At 39.5% G+C, this 20,273-nt stretch overlaps 1 protein-coding gene across 1 annotated transcript in view; it reads left to right on the top strand.

The window, feature by feature from the left end:
* Positions 1 to 20,273, top strand: part of MYO9B (myosin IXB) — a 78,555-nt gene that overhangs the window by 13,965 nt on the left and 44,317 nt on the right. Inside the window, exons 2-10 of the mRNA XM_063290678.1 lie at positions 3,283 to 4,185; positions 14,010 to 14,104; positions 14,339 to 14,401; positions 15,868 to 15,967; positions 16,854 to 16,954; positions 17,224 to 17,353; positions 18,345 to 18,434; positions 18,989 to 19,105; positions 19,316 to 19,450. Of these exons, the coding sequence (XP_063146748.1) occupies positions 3,340 to 4,185; positions 14,010 to 14,104; positions 14,339 to 14,401; positions 15,868 to 15,967; positions 16,854 to 16,954; positions 17,224 to 17,353; positions 18,345 to 18,434; positions 18,989 to 19,105; positions 19,316 to 19,450 (1,677 nt within the window). The 5' untranslated portion in view covers positions 3,283 to 3,339. The remainder of the gene's footprint in view (positions 1 to 3,282; positions 4,186 to 14,009; positions 14,105 to 14,338; positions 14,402 to 15,867; positions 15,968 to 16,853; positions 16,955 to 17,223; positions 17,354 to 18,344; positions 18,435 to 18,988; positions 19,106 to 19,315; positions 19,451 to 20,273) is intronic.

Raw genomic sequence — 20,273 nt, 5'->3', positions numbered from 1 at the left:
TTTAAGTCAGGAGTAGGCAGCACCTAGCTGACCTTGACTGATCTATAGCCAAGTGGTCAGACCGGGTTAATACTTGTATAGGAGACCATCAGAAAATACTAGGATTGCTAGCTACACTTAGAAATAAAAAAATATCCCCAAGGAAATTGGTAACAAATCACTTCTGTTTTGTTGCCAAGAAAATTACATGGATCTCTCAGTGAGCTCCATCCAGAGGAGACTGTATCTATAGACAAATTTCATCCCTGCAATAACCATTTTCATTAGCTTTCTAAAACCCATCAACAGAATAGGAGAGGAGAGGATATTCTTCTGCTCAAAATTCCAATTCTGGTTATAGGATACATTGTTTCAGCAATATTTTTTGGAAGCAGAAGTCCTTGGTAGTAAAGCTAAAGGTTTCCCTTGACATTAAGTCCAGTCGTGTCGGACTCTAGGTGGCGGTGCTCATCTCCGTTTCAAAGCTGAAGAGCCGGCGTTTGTCCGTAGACACTTCCGTGGTCATGTGGCCAGCATGACTACACGAAACGCCGTTACCTGCCCACCAAAGCGGTACCTAGTAATCGACTCACATTGGCATGTTTCCGAACTGCTAGGTTGGCAGGAACTGGGACTAGCAATGGGAGCTCACCCTGTCACGTGGATTTGAACCGCCAACCTTCCGATTGGCAAGCTCAGCAGATCAGTTGTTTAACCCACAGCGCCACCGCGTCCCTTTCAAGCAGAAGTCCTTGGTACCTGTTGCAAATCATCCAGTGAAATAGACAATTGAAATATGGATAACTTCTGCCCACCCCTGGTTAAATGTTAGGATCAAAATAGTATTTAGAAACTTTCCATCATTGTTGCTGAAACACATGCATATATTTAATGGCAATCCACTAACATATAGTTCCCTTATATTATGTAACTTTTAAGAATAAAGGAAGGGATTAAAAATTACTAAATTCCCCAATGGTATGATGTTTAAAGCATTGCGTACATAAGTTTGTGCTACTTAAAAATAATCACCTTTAAAAGTTAATTGCAATTACATTTTAGTTTTGATTGGTATATTTATTCCAGCTATGTACTTTGTTTTATATGCTTTTATTATGGTATATTGGAAAATTATCCCCCTAGATCACTCACTTCTCTTCTCCTTTGTCAAACTGGCAGTCGCTTTCTATTCAACATGACATCAATATCTACAGGGGACTTAATATTGGTTCTTTTTTATTTGGTTTGAATCCTCTCCATCCAAAGTTTTCCTAAACTGGAAGAGATTTGATTTAGGATGTTTCTTGACAGGAAAATAATGAGTTTTATAGTCCAGCACGTATGAAGAGCATAATTAGTAAAGACTGCTCTACATAGTCCTGATATCTTTCTTTGTTCTCTTTCTGCTTTTCTTTCTTTCAGTAAATTCATAGAGGTTCCAGGAGGAGGTTTCATTAGACATACATACATACATACAAGGTGGATGCTAAAATATTTAAAAGAAGAGTCTGGCTGAAATAAATCTAGTATCCTGTTTCCAGCAGCCAGAGCCCCAATGTCTCCAATAAAGCCAAAAGAAATTGTCCTCCCAAAGGCATATGTCCCCAGTATTTGCTATTTAGAAAATGTTGCTTGAATTACATCCGTCAAAGCTAATAGCCACATATAGATGGAGCCTTGTCTATGATACAGTGCAGTGGTGAAGGTGTTGGTCTAGGACTGTGGAGTAGCAGGCGCAAGTCTAACTTTAGCCATGGAAACTCAGTGAGTGACTTCAGGCACACACTCTCAGTCCAATCTACCTCTAGAGTTGCTGCTATGGGGATAAAATCCAGTGTAAGCCATTTGGAGTTCTTGGAGGACAGGCAGGATATAGATCTAACAAATATATCTAATTATCTCCTAAAGCCATTTAGGCTTGGGGCTCTCACTGCCTCCTATGGCAGTAAATCCCATAATGAATTCTACCCTCTGGAGCTAGTAAGATTTGGATAGAAACAGATGGGTAACTCTAGTTTGGTGTACTCCTTTTAGCCACTGGTATCTGGGCAATTGAAATGACATGTTGCTTCTGATTCTTGGCAGTAATGACTAAAATAGGTTTTTATTTAGAACAGTGTTATTCTGCTAATTACAGATTTCAGCAAGTACATAGAGCTGTGTCAGTAAGATGTATATTGATTTATTTATTATGAGCTACTGATTGACTTCTGTAGTTTTCTTGTGAGCTTGCACATTAGTTCTTTTCTCTTGGTCTCTTATGAGATAAAATCTTTTCCAGACAAGCATACACATATATGTTTTTCTAAATACAGGAGACAAGCTAATGCTGATTTTCCTACTTTTGAAAGTTTTATAGGTTTCCTTGTAATCCATTTTACTTTGGGGAACTCTATTCCCCTTTAGGGCTTAAATTTTGTCATTAAGTTACCTTCTCAATTAATGGAAATTCTAGATAGGCATGTCTGAATGGGAAATGGACAAAATTGCACCAACACTGTCAGATTTTGGGGTATGACACAAAATGGCCAATCTGCAACTTTCTCTAATATGAGGGATTTTTTTCAAAGCAGCCAGAATAAACAGTAAATCTTGAGACTGAATAGAAGTTAGAGAAGGTTTAGAGAAGAAGCAAATATTTCTTACCTGCTTTGTAATTAGCATTAGGGCAGGGATTGTGTTGGGAAATATACTGGAGGTTCTTACTAATTAAAATTGAATGGGAGAGACTTGTCAAGCTATTTGCAACAGGATGGATGAGTATTGATAAAAAGTGAGATGACTGCTCAACAGTTGTTTTGTCCTACTGATTGGCTGATGTGTGTTGTTGCAAAGGGATTGCTTTTGTGGGGATGGCAGGAAAATGGGACTTCAGCAAAAACTCCTTGTATACTTGGAAGAGAGGAATCCTATGATTGGACTGCACTTTTAGAGTGCTTCCATTCCCATTATTATTGCTAAAATATGAAACCCAAGCTAGGAATCCAGAGGTGTGGAATTTGCATCTATTTTTTTTACCCAATCAGTGTTGTAATCCATAATTTTAGAAATGTATTTATAGGTGCTGACAATGTTTTCTTCCTTGTTTCACCTTATACCTTTCCTGTAGTCATTACTCTTTACAATCTCAGCTATTTTTATTGAACTTATCTTACTATCTTTTCATTCTTACCTTGTATTAATGCTACCAACCACAAACTCCTGACCCTACTGCAATATGGTTAGGACCTTTGCTGTTCTGTGTCTGCTGTGACAGCATCTCAGTTGGGATATATTTCTGATACTCTCCTTCCTTGTTTTCAGATAACTGGCCCAGTGCATCAAGCCAGGGCGGCATGCCGAGGCAGGGCATGTGCCAGGATGAGTGTAAAAGATGTCAGCAGTGCAGCTTGTCCAGAGAATGTAACCTATATCCTTCATATTTATCCCCAGCTCTCAACAGAACACAGTTCCTGTTGCAGGGTAACAGCAACTAAGGATGCCACAGCCACCGAGGTCATTAAGGATGTTATCAGCTCCTTGAGTTTGGACATATCTAAGCATTATGTACTTGTGGAGGTGAAGGAGTCAGGGGGAGAGGAATGGGTATTAGATGGGAATGACTCTCCTGTCCATAGGGTCCTGCTTTGGCCCCGCCGGGCCCAGGATGACCATCCTCAGGAAGATGGTTACTATTTCCTTTTACAAGAGAGGAATGCTGATGGGACTATCAAATATGTCCACATGCAGCAGACCTGTGAAGAAGAGAACCAGGAGGAAGCCCGGCGACTGGTTGAAAGGGGCTTCCTTCCTTGGCAGCAGGAGGATTTCAATGACATGTGCAACCTCCCCAACTTGACAGAGACCACACTGCTGGAAAACCTCAAGCGGCGTTTCCTGAAACAGAAGATTTATACCTACGTGGGCAGCATCCTCATTGCCATCAATCCCTTCAAATTTCTGCCCATCTATAACCCCAAGTACGTCCAGATGTATGAGAACCACCAGCTTGGGAAGCTGGAGCCCCACATCTTTGCCATTGCTGATGTAGCCTATCATGCTATGCTGAAGAAACATACGAATCAGTGCATTGTTATTTCTGGTGAGAGCGGATCAGGAAAAACCCAAAGCACGAACTTCTTGATCCACTGCCTCACTGCCCTGAGTCAAAAGGGTTATGCTAGTGGAGTGGAGAGAACTATTTTGGGAGCTGGACCAGTGCTGGAGGTAAAAAAAAAATGTATATATACACACATGAGCATGCGCGAACACACACACATATATACATATAGATATATTGTAAATACTTTCTTAACTAAGATAATTAGATATGGCTTCAATGTGTGTTAAAGTTTCACAATGTTTTGAAGTTTTGGACTTCTCTGTGGAAGGAAGCTTTCAAATGAAACCTTTTCTTCCGTCTCTGGCTGGGCTCTTTTTCCTGCACAAGACTCTCCTAAACCTTTCCAAAACAGCTTCCTCCTCACATTTTTTTCCTTCCAATTTTTTTTTTAATTTTATAAATGCCTGTGTTGGCTTTCAACGATCTTGCCTTATTTAGTCATATTTGGCTGTGTTAGTTTTTACAACTGAAGATAAAGAAGCAAGGCTTGGGGGCTGGACGCTAATTGCCTTGTAAGTCTGAACCCAGCCTCATTGCTAAGTTCCACTGAATCAGGAAAAAGACAGCTTAAGTTCATACAGCGAACTTTTTCCTCAGAGCATAACAGCCCTCACCTTGTAGATCAAGGGTAGGCCCTTGAGATGTGCTGACTACAACTCCCAGAATCTCTTGCCATTAGTTGTGCATGCTAAGGATGCTGGAAGCTTTAGTGCAATGGCATCTGCAAGTCAGTATGTCTCATGCTCTTTTTATTGTAGGCTTCTGTTTTGACCCTGCTTTTTTGTGTTTCTTGATCTTCAGCCTTTTTTCTCAGGCTAATAGACCAGAGGAATAACTTACATTGTATTTGTACACTGTATTTTGTGATCGCATCTAACAGCAGTTCTGTATGTTTAATCAGTTAATATTCTGTAAAAACTATAACAGTATATTGAAAACCAGCACAGAGAAAGATATAACAGGTAGCACAAAAACCAAGTAATTCAAATCAGAATATAGGGTAGTGTATTACGTGAGTACAGTTTAGATTCTTTATGCCAGCATTGTCATCTTTTGTAACTGGAAACTGAAGTAACAACCTTCAGTTATAACTTCACTTATAACTACATTGTGAAAACTGATGGTTATAAATAGTGAACTTGAATGAAGTTGTTGTTCAGAGTCTTTCACAGTCATGGTCTTTGTGTGTTCTTGGTAAGGCTGAATTCATATCAGACTTCCTGATCCACAAGTTCTTTTTCACAGTACTATAGCCCTCTTCTCTTAGACCTGTGCTTCTCAGCAATTTACAAATAGAGCAAGCTGTTAGATATTTTTCTTTTTCTCTTTCAATTTATGAAAGCTTTCTGTGCTCTTAGAATGGGCAAAATGGTTTAGAATGCCTACATGTATCTGTCTATTCCAGTAGTTCCACAGAAAGCAGAAGTTGAATTCTCAAAACCTTGCTGACTTTTGAAGACTTCACTTGTGGTTCTTACCCAAAACAGGAAGGCTACTCTGAAGAAGCCCCTTTTGGATCTGCTAACTAGAGAATACCAGATGCTACTAATAATTGAGAGCTGGGGGTTGGGGAGAGCAGGTTGAGATCTATCTATGGTCATAATATGTGCACATGTATTAACTTAAGGGCAAGCTTATCAGATGTCCACACCCAGAACTGAGATACCATGGTTAAAAATAAAAATCTGGCTCAAGTATTCTCAGTTGCTGAATTTTAAAATATATATTAGGAATATAGGAAGCTTCCTCGTGCCATACCATCTACTTGGTCCTTCTTTCCTATCTGGAGTTGCTAGGATTGGAAGCTGGAACTTGACCTGCCTAGGGTTGGGTGGCCCCTGTGTGAGAGACCAGAGGTGTAAGGATGGCCTGGTCTGCGGTGAAAGTGTGGGCTGGGGGGCTGAATTTCCATATCCAGGACCAGTGGGAGAGACTCAGGGTAGTATTTTTGCCTCCACATTAATTTTGTGGGTTTTGGGGAACAACGAGAAGGTTAGGAAGAGGTTAAGTGTTCTAGGTAGTTGGTCCCCATTGAGTGGAGCTGGCATGAAAGGTTATTTGTTTGTTTGTTTGTCAAATTTATATGGCCACCCATCTCACGAGAGTGATTTTGGGCAGGTTACAACAATACAATAAAACAATAAATATACAATATATACTTAAAATCATTATATAATAATAATAAAAAACATTAAAGGCTATAAAAACAGAACTAAAACAGAAAAGAGAATTAAAGGTGAAGGAATGTTAATAATGGAGCCACCTCACTAGATCACCCATCCCTTGGGGTCCCCAGGCCTGGTGGCATAACCAGGTCTTGAGGGACATTCGAAAGCTCAGGAGTAATGAGGCCGACTTCATCTCTGGGGGGAGAATACTGCCTTTTTTTACCAGATTGCTGATTCCACTGATGGATGGAATGGTGCTGTGTGGTGTGTGGTGTGTTTGGGAGGGATAGGGGAATGAAAACCATCTCCCATATTAGGAGGGTATGGAGCTTGAAGTGGTGGTAGGCGGAGCATGGCTATCCTATAATATTGCTGGTAGGTTGGGATGCCAGGTAGCTGTTTCAAGGGAAGGGAGGACTCCAATTTGGTGACAATCTCCTCTTCCAACCCAGCTGTTCCATTGAGGGGATCTTGGTCTGATTATCAGGAAACATGGCCTCAAGTTGTTGCTGGTTAGCACCAGGTCTCTCTATAAAGACCATATCCATTCATGATTTGATGGTGGATCCACAGGCAGATTTGACATAATTAATGAAACTCAGGGAATGTTGCCTTCTCAGAAATCTGCCCAGTCAGGTTTCAGGTCCTGTACCAACCTTGATTCTAGGGCTGGAGTCATATTGATCTGTTATGAGTTCTTGTTTGTGTCCAAGATCACTATTCTGAGGTGGCAGGGTGTAAGAACTGACACAATTTGTTCCGACATGGACCCAACTCATACACAATTAGAATATGCAGAATTCAGGTTTATTGAAAACAAGTGTACAGAGCAGAAGAAAGCTGCGATTGAAAGATTCCTGCCTAAACTCATTAAAATTTTCCAGCACCCCGCTCCCCCCTCCTATCTCTTTCTCACCCAACCTCTAACCATCAGCCATACCAGCTGCAGATGTCTCTGGCAGGATGACCTTGACTCCCCCCTTCCAGCCCAAACATGAGAGATTCACACTCCTTGCAATTCCCCCCCCCCCATCCTTTTCTTGACACACCTTGACTCAACATGGCAGACGAACACAATCAGACGATTCAGCAATCATTTGATTGTGGAGTCTGACACAGGGTATGAGTGCTTATGTATTAGTATGCACTGTAAGGACAAGTAAGGGTCCTTTTGGTGTATCAGCTGCCCTGATGCCCTTTGGGATCCCTTCTGGACTCTTTGGTCCTGGCCTGGTGGTAGACACCTCTACCCACCTGTTGGTACTGGGGAATTTCAACCTCCATGTGGGAGGGACTAGATCCAGTACAGCCCAGGGGTACATGGTTTCCATGCAACTGCAGACTTGTCCCAGGTAATCTCATCTCCAACACATAGGCAATCACATATTAGACAGGATGTGAGGGCAATCTGTCACCCCATTGATTGCCAGGGTTAATTCAGGTGATCTGGCTGGCTAGGCAGGTCTCTCCTTCCTCCCTCACCACTCCATGGGCGTCCCTCCCAAAGCTGCACCCTCAGTAGAAGAGGACGACCATCCCAGATAGAAGGAGTGTACTGGTCTTCAGTTGCATATTAGACCTTGTTTTTACCTTGTAGCTGCTGTTATGTGACCTGGATATGAAGGGTATTTCCATCTTACCTTTATCGTAGTCAGATCACTTCTTGGTCTAGATGTGATTGACTGCTACCTGTTCCCTCCACAGGGCTAGACCCATTCAAATATTCTGCCCCAGGCACTATTTATTTATTTACCATATGGCAGCATATCATGCATATTATAAATATATTATATTAAAAAAATTGGGAGTATAAAAAGGCATGTAGAAAATATACATTGGTCATAGGGCAATTATAACTAAAAACAAACATTAAGATTACAATATAGTCTTTTGCAGCATCAATTGCCATCAGGAAATCAGCAAAGTTCCTGTCATAGGCTCTAGTCTTACATTCTTGTATTACGTGTTTAACAGTTTGCCTGTCAGCCCCGCAGTCACACCTTGGAGATGGTATCTTACCCCGTTTATATAGGGAATCTGCACACCTGCCATGATTAGTGCGCACTCTATCGATAGCTGACCATATTCTGCATGGCTGATCAAAAGCAGGAGTTTTCGTTGTAATACAGGGTAGGCTTTGACAATCCTGGGGGCAGGCTTTTTGCCAAGATTGTCTCCAGGAATCAAGGAGATGAAAAATTTTTATAGCCATTTCCCTGGCACTGTTTGGATCTGATTGGTTTCTAATGGGTGCTTGGAGATTTCCCTGACATTGTGGTGGATGAATCAGTCAAGGGCCTTAATTGTCCCTGGTAAAAGACAACATCTCTGGCCCTTAATGAATAATTGCTGAATGGCTTTTCTCTGCAGCTCATCTGGGTGGCTTCTTGGTTTTCAGAGGACCTCCAGGAAATGAAGCTGCAGAAGCAATGTCTGAAATGCAGGTAGAGAACAATGTAGTGTGAACCTGACTGAATACTGCATGGATATATGCCAAGTTCAGGCCTACTCCATGGCACTAAGAGAGTCAGAGGGTTCTTACTGCTCCTTTCTTATTACATCAGGAGGTTGTTGTCCAGCTGCCCTTTTGTGGGGACTAATTCCTTTCTGAATAAGAATTACCATCTGGCCACAGTGATCAATTAGCAAAGCATTTTGCTCAGATTTGAACTCCAGTTGTGTGGTCACTGGGGCATCGTCTTGTTGTGTTACCTGGGATTCTTTTTGCCCTGTAAATTCTAAGTAAGTGGATAGGGTGATCTCTAGGATGTCCTTGCTACCTGCGGGCTGGATCCTTGCCCCTTTGGGTTCATTTGGGAGCTAGAGAGAGGGTAATTCCCTGGATCTGGAAGGATCTCTCAGTGACATTCAATACCATTGGCCATAGTATCCTTCTGGACCATCTGTAGGGGTAGGGGACTGTTCTGCAATAGTTCCACTTTTTTCTGGGATGGTTCTAGTTGGTGGTGTTAGGGGAGGAGAGATCAGCATGATGGTTACTCCCTTGTGGGGTATTTCAGGGGTCAGTTCTCTCCCACCATTGTGGTCTGCTATCATCAGTATGCTGATGATACCCAGTTTTACATCATGACCCCAGGCTGTACTTGAGATGCTATCAAATTGTTGTTCTGGGGGCTGTGAGAGTCCAGATGGGGGAAAACAAACAAACCCTAGCAAGATGGAACTGCTTTCTATACACCAGAGTTTCTCTACAGTCCCAATGATGACTATGAATGGGATTGCATTACCCTTGAAGGAACAGGTCTATGACATGAGGATCCCCCTGGACTCATGGCTCCTGCTGGATCAGCAGGTGGAAGCTGTGAACAGGTGAGACCTTTGCCCAGCCTCATCTGGTGCACCAGTTGTGGCCTTACCTGGGACGTGAGAACCTTGCTACAATGGCTTATGCCCTCATCACCACCTTTTTAGACTACTGCAACATGTCTTTAAAGGCTGCCTTTAAATAGCACCTGGAAGCTTCCACTGATGCAAAATGTAGGGCCTGAGTGCTCACTGGTAGTTTTGGTGAGATCATATTACACATGTATTGTGAGGTCTGCATTGGCTCCCTATTAGCTTCCCGGTATCGGTTTTAACCTATGACATCCTTTATAGCTGACTCCAAGATATTTGCAGGACCACATCTCTGCACTGGGTTGTTCTTCATTTTGGGAAGAAAGTCAAGGGGCCACAACTCAGAAGCACTGCTTTTCCATGGTTGGGCTGGCCCTCTGGAATGGCCTCCTGTTGGAGTTTTTATTAGTTCCAACATGATCTGCTTTCCAGAAAAAACTGAAGACAGAGCTCTTCCAGGGGGCATTTGGGACATGACACTTGCTAATTATTGTTAATGGGTTTTTCAGCATTTTCAGCATGTTAGATACTGTATTTTCAATTCCTTGTTTTAAGCCACTGAGACTCTGTTTAGATTGTGGCAGGAAGATAGATAGATAGATCCTGGTAGATAAAACTTGGTGAATTAAAGAAGGATAGGGAGATTCATGGCATTTATCCTATTCTACCACTATCCATTGCATTTTGGAGAATTTCATCAACTAGCTTTGCATGAGGGAGGGAAGTTTCTTTTTCTTTTGTATAATTTTATTAAAGATTTTTTTTAAAAGATAAAAATTAATACAAATATAAAGTGAGAAAAAGAAAAGAAGAAAGAAATCAGACAGAAAGCTAAAAGTGCAAGAAAGGAAAAAAAGTAAAAAATAGAGAAGAAAGAAAAAGTATACAAAGTAGATTCCAATCTTTTCAGCAGTTATAAGTACAATTATAAATTTACATCTTACTCTGTAGTTAGGACATAACTGTCTTCTTTTTATACTCTATTCTGTCTAATATCAAAACCATAAACCATAAGTTAATTTTTTTTGTTTCATACAAAAAGTCAACAATTTTCCAGTCAACAATAAATGTAGATACTGCCTTTTCTCTGATCAAAGAAGTCAATTTAGCCATCTCAGCAAGTTCCATCATCTTCACCAACCATTCCTCTTATTGTGGGTATTGCCAAGTCTTTCCATCTTTGTGCATACAATAATTTCACTGAAGTTATCATATACAAAAATAAAGTTCCATGATTTTTTTCCAACTGTCCATCAATCCCAAAAGAAAACTCTCTAGTCTCAATTGTATATTAATCTTTAAAATCCTCTGAATCAGTGGGTGTGTTTGGATCCAGAATTTTCTAGCTTTTTTACAAACAGGATAAAATGTCCCTTCTTGTTTACATTTCCAACATAAATTTGAAGTGCCTTTAAACATTCTAGACAATTTCTCTGGTGACATATACCAATGGTACATCATTTTATTAAAATTCTCTTTATGGTTATAATATAATTACATTTCAATCCTTTCAGCTACATATTTTCCCACTGTTCCTGTTACAGTTCCATCTGTATACTATAACAAAAATTTTAGCCCACTTTATCGTACATTCTTTCACTTGTTCTTCTGTTTCGAATTTCAGTAAAAGTTTATACGTTTTAGCAATTACATGTTCATGATTGGTACACAGTTCTATTTCAAACTCAGTGTTACAATGTTCAAAACCGTGAACTCTTTTGTCTTCTTTAAATCTTTCTAATAATTGTAAATAAGAAAACCATTGACAACTGTACCCCTCTGCCACCAGTTCTCTTGATCTTCTCTCCCCTTGACAAAATTCTAGTATCTCATGATAAGTTAGCCATTTGTGTTTGCCTGTTATTTCTCATCTACAAAATGCTTCTTGTGCTGAGAGCCAGAAAGGTGTTTTCGGATACAACCTGGATTTGTATCTATTCCATATTCTCAGTATGGCACATCTAACATGATTTTTTAAATCCACATTAACCTTGACTTTATCATACCACAATATCCATGCCACTCAAATCTCAGGTTGTATCCTTCTAACTCTAGGAGCCTTCTATTTTTCAGCAGCGCCCACTTCATCCAAACCAAACAGCAAGCTGCAAAATACAGTTTCAAATCAGATAGACCCAATTCTCCTCTTTTCATTGCATCTTGTAACACCTTATATTTAACTTGTGCTTTTTTCCCCCTGCCACGGAAATTTAGATATATCCTTCTGCCACTGTTTAAATGGTGCATCAGTTGTCAAAACAGGTATTGTCTGAAACAAAAACATCATTTTAGGCAAAACATTCATTTTTATCACAGAAATTCTCCCTGGCAGTGACAGTTGTAGTTTTTTCCTATTACCTTAAAAAATAACCAAGTAACATTTGCCATATTAGTTTGATAGCTAATAGCACTCTACCTTGGATTTTAAAAAAAATCAGCTTTGGAGAATTTATTCTTTGTTTAAATACATGAGGTCATCTCATTCTTTTAACGTTTTCACATCAAAGGCAGTTTATGTGAGCAACCAGAAAGAGTGCAAAAGGTATGGTTTGCAGCACCCCTTTTTCATTCTTGGAGCCATCCCTCTCCCCCTTAGGATTTTGGGATTTTCCCTTAGTTTTGAAATTTGGAGCAGAAGAAAAGCTAACTGCAAGGTTTAAGACACCCAGTTTACCCTTTAAAACCTCTAACACCCCACCCAACATTGGGCCCACCTACTTTTAGAGTGCAGCCTAATGCAACCCTCAGAGTTGATAGAATTTGCACATTCTTTCTGTATGCAATACTGTATACCAGGGTTTCTCAACCAGGGTTCCATGGAATCCTAGGATTCCACAAGAGGCCACTAGGGGTTCCCTGGGAGATCACAATTTATTTAAAAAATTATTTCCAATTCAGGCAACTTCACATTAAAGAGATAATTTTCATTCTTTAGTTTAAGAACACTGTTAATGCATACATATAGGCCTACATGTGAAATGAATATAATATTTTTGTAACTTCTGGCTTATATTTGAGCCTGAATGTGCAGGGGTTTCCCGAGGCCTGGAAAATATTTCAGTGGTTCCTCCAGGATCAAAAGATTGAGAAAGGCTGCTGTATACAGTAAGACCAGAACTCAGTCAATTAACATGTAGCTCTGAATACACTGTTGAATTCTATAGAATTCTCAGGAAACGGAAACATGAGAATACTAGGAAGATCATTACTAGAAAGTAAAGGCTAGGCAAATGAACTATATTTGTTTGATCGCAAACTCATTGAATGAAATGAGACTCTGTTCTGCATAAACATGGATAGGAAAAAGCTCTAACCATGTGTAGAATCTTTCAGAAGCAAGGACTGATTTTTATTGGACAAAATATTTCTCATAAGGTTAAAAATAAATATCTATGCTATTTTGTATAAGTAAGGGTAATGTGAAACCTGAACATACAGTAGGTCTTAGGTATCTAGACTACAAGATTAGGAATTCAAAATCATTTCCATCTGGACTCAGCAAATGATTTCAATGAGAGAGAAGCTGCCAGAACTTAGTCCGGTTACCTTGCATGGCTTGCTAATTCTTGGTGCTGTAAGCATCTCAAAAGGAAATAAATGAAAATTATATTATCCCTTTTGTAATGCTTAACTTCAGAGGTTTTTCCTCTTTTTCTCTTCCTTCCCAACCCCCTTGCATATTATGCTATGTATTTTAAACTCGCCAGCATGAGAACATATATTATTATTGATTGTTGTGGGGGTGTGGGTGAAAATTCTTTGAATAATCTGAACAAGACAGAATAAAATTGCAAATAAGATTTGCATAGTTGTTGTCATAGTGCATGCATTATGGGAGACTGTAATATGCAGAACTTGGTGTCATGTGAAGGTCATACTCATCAATATTGGCTTTATTGGTGGAAAAGGAGACAGCACAGCTATCTTTCCTGTATGATTATAATACTGCAGTATCGTTTTCCTTTCGGTCTTTGACAATAAATAACTAATGCTTCTGCCTGTTGTGACATTCTGTGGGGGCTAATGGCTAAAAAATAAAAATTGAAGTCATCCAATGGTAGAAGCTGTACTCAAGTAGCAGAGCACATGCATTGGGTTTGCGACATGTTTGGTTCATTCTTGGCATCGCTAGGACTCAGAGAAAATTCAGAGAGCTATAAGCAGTTAGACAACACAGGGCTAGATAAACCCATATCTTAGTTAAGTGTAAGGCAGATTATAATTACTGTATGGAAGCACAGCCCATGGTAAAGCATCTGACTTGCGCCATCTTCAGTTACAGGATTTCTGACTACAGACTTACCAGCAAGAGTTGAGCCTTAAACATTGGAAAGTTACCAGCCAGAACAGCCAGTACTGTATCAAAATCACTGGAAATAAAAAGTCATTTTGCTTCATTTCAGGCCTTTGGCAATGCAAAGACAGCCCACAATAACAACTCCAGTCGTTTTGGGAAATTCATTCAGGTCAACTATTTGGAGAATGGCATTGTCCGGGGGTGAGTGCTGTGCATGTGCTCTCTGAGGTATAAATGTTTTCACTGCTCTATCAAGTTGTACTTCTGGTGGTGGGCAGTCGAGTTCAAAGGAAAAAATAGTCTCCTGCATTATTCATATTCATTAGCAATTATCTGAGCAGTGTGCTGTGCTCTATTTTGAAAAGTGCTTGAAAGAAATTTTCATAGATTCATAACGTATGCTTTTGCCCTGTTGTTTCTTTTCTTGGATCCCAGGGCTGTGGTTGAAAAATATCTCCTTGAAAAATCTCGCTTGGTGTCTCAGGAAAAAAATGAAAGGTAAGAGGCTGTGGAATACATAACAGAGACTTCATTTCTGCTTCATCCAGGCTGCATAAATCTGTGACATTCATTCTGCAATTTAAAAAAATGTATCAATATATCCCAAACAAGAAAGCAGAAGGGGACTAGTTGTTTTTGTTCATAACTGTATTGAGTTTTATATTAACATTCGAATGACCATGTCATTGGAATTCTGGAAAGCTAGTTTCTGATTGGTTCTTCATCCAGGTGAATTTGGTTGGTCTGATTTGAAGAAATTCCCAAGAGGCTAATTTTTTATTGGTCTTTCTTTGAAACATGCTGCTGTTTCAAAACGAACATGTCAAACCATCATCACGACTCCATAGAGAAGCTGTTGAGATTTATAAACATCCCAATAACTTTAACAAGAAAGAAGAGAGTCTGAAGCCTGGTTTCCAGCTTTACATCACACCAAAATAAAACAGCCCTTAATTAGCAAACAGCATATAAAACCTTCAGCAGTCTCACCTGAAAAATAATAAACAGCACCGTGTTTCGAAGAAAGACCATCCAAAATAGTTCCTTTGGAATTTCACCTCTGAAGATGCCAGCCACAGTTGCTGGCGAAACGTCAGGATACCGAATAATTAGAATACAGCCTATTAGTCTGGAAGCTCATCACCAACGGATTTAGAGAACACGTTACAGATACTGTCATAAAATGTTTGATGCAGGCAAACTTACCTGTTCTCATAATATGCTAGGCATGGTGAGTTACACAATACCCCTTTAACTGAACACAGATTGGAGAGGTTGCTCCCTACTGTTGCTTCCAACTCCAAATGATGCTCCCTCTAAGTCTGGCTTACCTTTGCATTTCTGGGCAGATGAGCACATTTGCAAAACAAAACACTGGATTGCATTCATTTATATACTTCCTTAGAATGCTAAGTAGCCCTGTCAGTTTACAGAATGCAAGTATCCTATTTAGTTTTATTTTAACTAAAAATTTTATGAAGATATGTGTATGCATATGTGTAAATAAACGTCAGATGAGGAACAGTATGGATTTATCAAGAAAGATGTCTGAAGGCATTGCCCTTACTTACCTCTTGTTCAGAATGTTAATAAAGAGCATATTGAATACTTCAACAATTTAAAAGAGTTTATAGATTAAAACACTGCAGATTAAAAATCAGATAGAATAAAAGGTAGCTCTCCACTTGGAGGGAGTTCCATGCTCTTGATGCCATCAACTAAAAGGCCCTTACACACCTTGTCACTGCCCAAACATGATGGTGCTTCAGAAAGCAAGATCTCAAAGGCTGATATTAAAATTGGGTAGGTGTTTCTGTTGAAGGATCCTTATAGATTTCAAATGTTTCTGATATTGACTTTAGGTGGTCTTAGTCATTTTACTGGAGATGCCCAAGTAAGAATAATGGGACTGGGGATCAGACCAAAGCGCCATTAATGGAAGGCTGGTGTGTTTGTTTCTGTAGGAACTACCATGTATTCTACTATTTGTTGCTTGGCGTCAGCGAGGAAGAGCGCAAGGAATTCCACCTCAAGCAGCCTAAAGATTATTTCTACCTCAACCAGGTATACAAAAGCTTTCTTGTCCTGAGTTTGGCTGACAACTGCAAGGCTCTGCTGTGTTTGTCACTCTCAGGAGGGGAGGGGAACTCCAGACAGGCCTCCTTTGTTCCTCCATGAAATACTGAAGATCTTGCTTGAACCAGAGGTTGTACGACTTGTGTAAAATGTCATAGTTGTGTCAGCCAGCTGAATATCCCTTAATTATTTTAAGCCTCCTTTTAAAAAAAAAAATGTTTTTCTTTTTAGTCACATTTTAGGAAGTTAAATTTTTAATAAGCAGAAGAGTGTATTAAATCTTTCTGAAATTTATTTATTTGCACAGAAAAGTAAGCCAAGATTTTGGTGTTTTCTAACTTTGTGTGCTGTACTAGATGTATTGTGTTGCATCAAGCCTGTTTTTACCATCTGAGCTTCTCCTAGTAGCCCATCTGGCTTGACCAGGGAGATTTGATTAGCATTTTGTAAAATTTGCTGTTGTAAATGGGCAAATTGCTTGAAATTATTAGGAAGGGGATTGAAAGTAGAACTGTTGATATAATAATACCCTTTTACAAATCTATAGCAAGACCACAGTTGGCTTATTGTATAGAATTCTTAGCGGACATGGCAGGTGATTTACATTGGGGGAATGCAGCAGGAGTTCAATCCTGTCCTATTATATTTGACAATATGCTCTGCTTTTTCATGACATGGGCCAAGTTTTCTGTTGATGGTACCATTATTTGGTCTTCTTCCAGCAGCTGGAAATCAGTTCCCCTATTAATCCCTCCTTCAGATGCAATCAAGCAGAATTGCTGAAGAAGGAATTACCAAACGACAATTGTACTATATTAGTAGTAAATGTTGTAGATATTCATACTCATACTTGTAAGTTTGGATTTATTCACAGCATAACTTGAAAATTGAAGATGGAGAAGATCTCAAGCATGATTTTGAACGGTTAAAGCAAGCTATGGAAATGGTTGGTTTTCTTCCGGCAACAAAAAAACAGTAAGATATATATTTAGCTCTCTTCTACCAGCTTTTAACCATGCACAGGAGGCTACTGCATATAGGACTCCATTTCCCATTAACGTGCAAACAAAGCTGTATGAAACTAATCAAAAGACAGAAAATTATATTAAAGCACATAATGCCTAACTCATGCATATATGCACACACTTATCACACTTGCCTACTGTAATGGATAAGTGTATGTGAAACTCAGCAAACATTTTCTTCATCTGAAAAATACAATATCCTATCTTTCACTTTTGCAGAATTTTTTCAGTGCTTTCTGCTATTCTCTACCTGGGAAATGTTACTTATAAGAAGAAGGCAGCAGGTCGAGATGAGGGGCTGGAAGTGGGACCCCCTGAAGTGCTAGACATTCTCTCACAGCTTCTGAAGGTACCTCACATCTCTCTAAGCCAGTACTGTCTTGTGCAAAGAAGACACTCCTCATCATTGGTGTATGTGTCCAGAAAATATTTTTAACTTTATCCCTCTTAATTAACATTGAAAAAGTGCTAAGGAATATACAGAATAGATAAAATGTATGTTCTGTTTTTTTTATTAACAAGCAACTTAGGTTTTGACACGTAATCAAGTGCAAAACAGTTTTAAAAAGCAACCATCCCCAGAAAAAACAAGCTAAATAAATTAATGATCAGAGGAAGAGAAAAATCACTTTTAACTTTCCTGCCTTCTGCAAGAGTCTGAAGGCACATAGGGCTGAGCCTAGATAGTATTCCTTGGAGAAAATATTTCATGAAATTGTTGCCATTATTGAACCCTGATCCTAACAGGTACATGGCATCTGTGGGTCTGTGAATGCATTTGGAGCAGGACTGAGTGCAATCTGAACATTAATATACAAGAAAAGGCAGTCTTTTAAGTAGTCATGCCCCAGTCCAGTCCCATTTCAGGGTAGATTGCAGATCAAGCATGTGAATCAAGGCTATTAGAAAATAAATGGAAAACAACAGGCAAATTATTGCCTGTAAATATTTGCATGCAACTGATCCAGATGGTGCTGTGCTAGTGAAAAATTGTGAGAATATAGTGAAAATATAAGTGAGTGAAAATAGTGAAAATATAAGTGAGTGAAAATATGTGAGATGTTTTGTAACACAAAAGCTGTTGTGTTACCAGTTGAATCTCCCTTTCTAGACCACCAGAGCACTTTAAAAGCTTTATATTTTGTCATCTGCACTACCTTGCTTCAAACCTTGGGATTAAAACCAGCAGGGAGGATTCCCCATTTTCTGCAGTAACTTTTTAAGGACTAGTTAAGCAGGACCTATAGGAATTTTGGTTTTCAGAGATAATGGAATAATTGCAGATCATTTCTGTCCTGGATTTGCATGTCAGCTGTTGATTTCAGCTCTTCTTCTCCCAGGTGAAACGTGAAACCTTAGTGGAAGTATTGACAAAAAGAAAAACAGTGACAGTGAATGACAAACTGATTCTTCCATATAGCCTCAATGAGGTGAGTTCCTAATGGTAGGTTGGGGTTATTAAAAGTAAAAAAAAAGAAGAGAAATTACAGAGGGCTCAGATTGCAAGGACAACTTCATTTTTTCATTTATAATGGTTATAGGATATCTTGAAATAATTCTGAGAGCCTATATCCCAGGAAGCAATAAAGCTATTAAAATTCAGTAACACTGAAAGGAAGTAAATCTATACTGCATCATCAAAATGCAGAACTCCAGTTGCCAGAGGCTATTGCTTAAATCTTAAGTAGCAGATTTTTAAAAAGATAATTGGTCTCCCCACCAATTGTAAGCCCTCTGCAACCTTGATTTCTTCCTGGCTTATACCTAAAAGACAGTAGGTTTCTTGCAATGATGAGAGGCAGTGGGATCAGGGAGCCTGAAAAGGAGAATACAGATTATATGAGCGGGGTGACGATTTCGTGGAGATGGATGAGTAAAATGCTAGCAGTACTTAGCCATTTCTTCAGGTTGTTCAAAAAGGCTCAAGAACGATAAAGGAGAAAAGCAAAGCGATATGAGGCTTTCTTTGTGCTTTAATTTGTAGGCCATCACAGCTCGTGACTCTATGGCTAAGTCTCTGTACAGCGCCCTCTTTGACTGGATAGTTCTGCGAATTAACCATGCTCTTCTCAACAAGAAGGACATGGAAGAGTCTGTTACGGTATGTTTCCAGGAAACAGATGGTCCTTGCTTCTTGTGGAACTGCCTGTCACCAGGCTAGTCTTTTAAATGGATAAGGAGGGTCTGATTTGGGAAGGGACCTTTTCTCTCTCAAAAAGGTAAAGGCCATTTGCATTCAATTTTGAGCGCATGGGTATTACCCAGAGCTTGCCAGCCTCTTGATTCTGTTCCCATCCCTTCCCATGCATAGTGCTTGTCCATTGGGGTACTCGACATCTTTGGTTTTGAAGACTTCAAAACAAACAGTTTTGAACAGTTCTGCATAAACTATGCAAACGAGCAGTTGCAGTATTACTTCAATCAGCATATTTTCAAGCTTGAACAGGTAAGCAACAGAGGAAACCGTAGGGGGTTGCGCTCTTTATTTTGCCGATTAAACGCAAGGTTTTAACTTTACAGCAAGATAATGTGTATAAAACCCTTGGAATGACGTATAAATGTTGATTTGGGATTTGAGATTTTGCTGACAGATCCCGGTTTGCAAAACTCCGCGATTTCTTATTTTTACTCAAGTATGGTGTTGATAAATTACTTTCCAACATAAAACATTTTACAATCTCTCTTTAAAGATGGAAATCCAACCATGAAAAATAGATTAAACAGTACAGATATGAAGCTATTCAGGTCCAAGATGAAAATAGTGTTTGCGGGGGTCATGAGCAGTATCAGCATGGCCATTCCAAAAGCAGAGACAGGGTGCAACAAACATACTCCCAGCTGTCAGGGCCTCCTTGTCTCAAATATTTTTTCCCTGGGACTGTGCAGCTACCTGGTCTTCCTAAAGTCTATAAAGGAACCGGGACTCACTATAGATTGGAATATGTTCGTGGAATGTTTTAATAGCCATTCCTCAAGGTCATTAGGCTGAAAAGCAATGTCTCGTCAAAGGTTCGTACATCAAGAGGCCAACCTTCACTAAAACCTCCTTTTCCCAGAGTGCCGGAGATGCAATCATGAATTCTGGGAGATAGCATGATTGCTTCCCTCATATTACTTCTGAAAACGGGCACTTACAAGAAAGCCATTGTTAAGTTTATAATTGAAAGGAGCTGAAGAATTGCTGGCTGAAAGTATTGCTGACATGTGACTTTCTTTTTTAGAGAAGATCTTGTGAACTGATTGGGAAGGGATGATATTCTTGCTTTAAG

Source organism: Candoia aspera, chromosome 1, assembly GCF_035149785.1.
Source record: "Candoia aspera isolate rCanAsp1 chromosome 1, rCanAsp1.hap2, whole genome shotgun sequence".
Taxonomy (NCBI): Eukaryota; Metazoa; Chordata; class Lepidosauria; order Squamata; family Boidae; genus Candoia; species Candoia aspera.
This window is presented reverse-complemented; position numbering and strand designations above follow the sequence as displayed.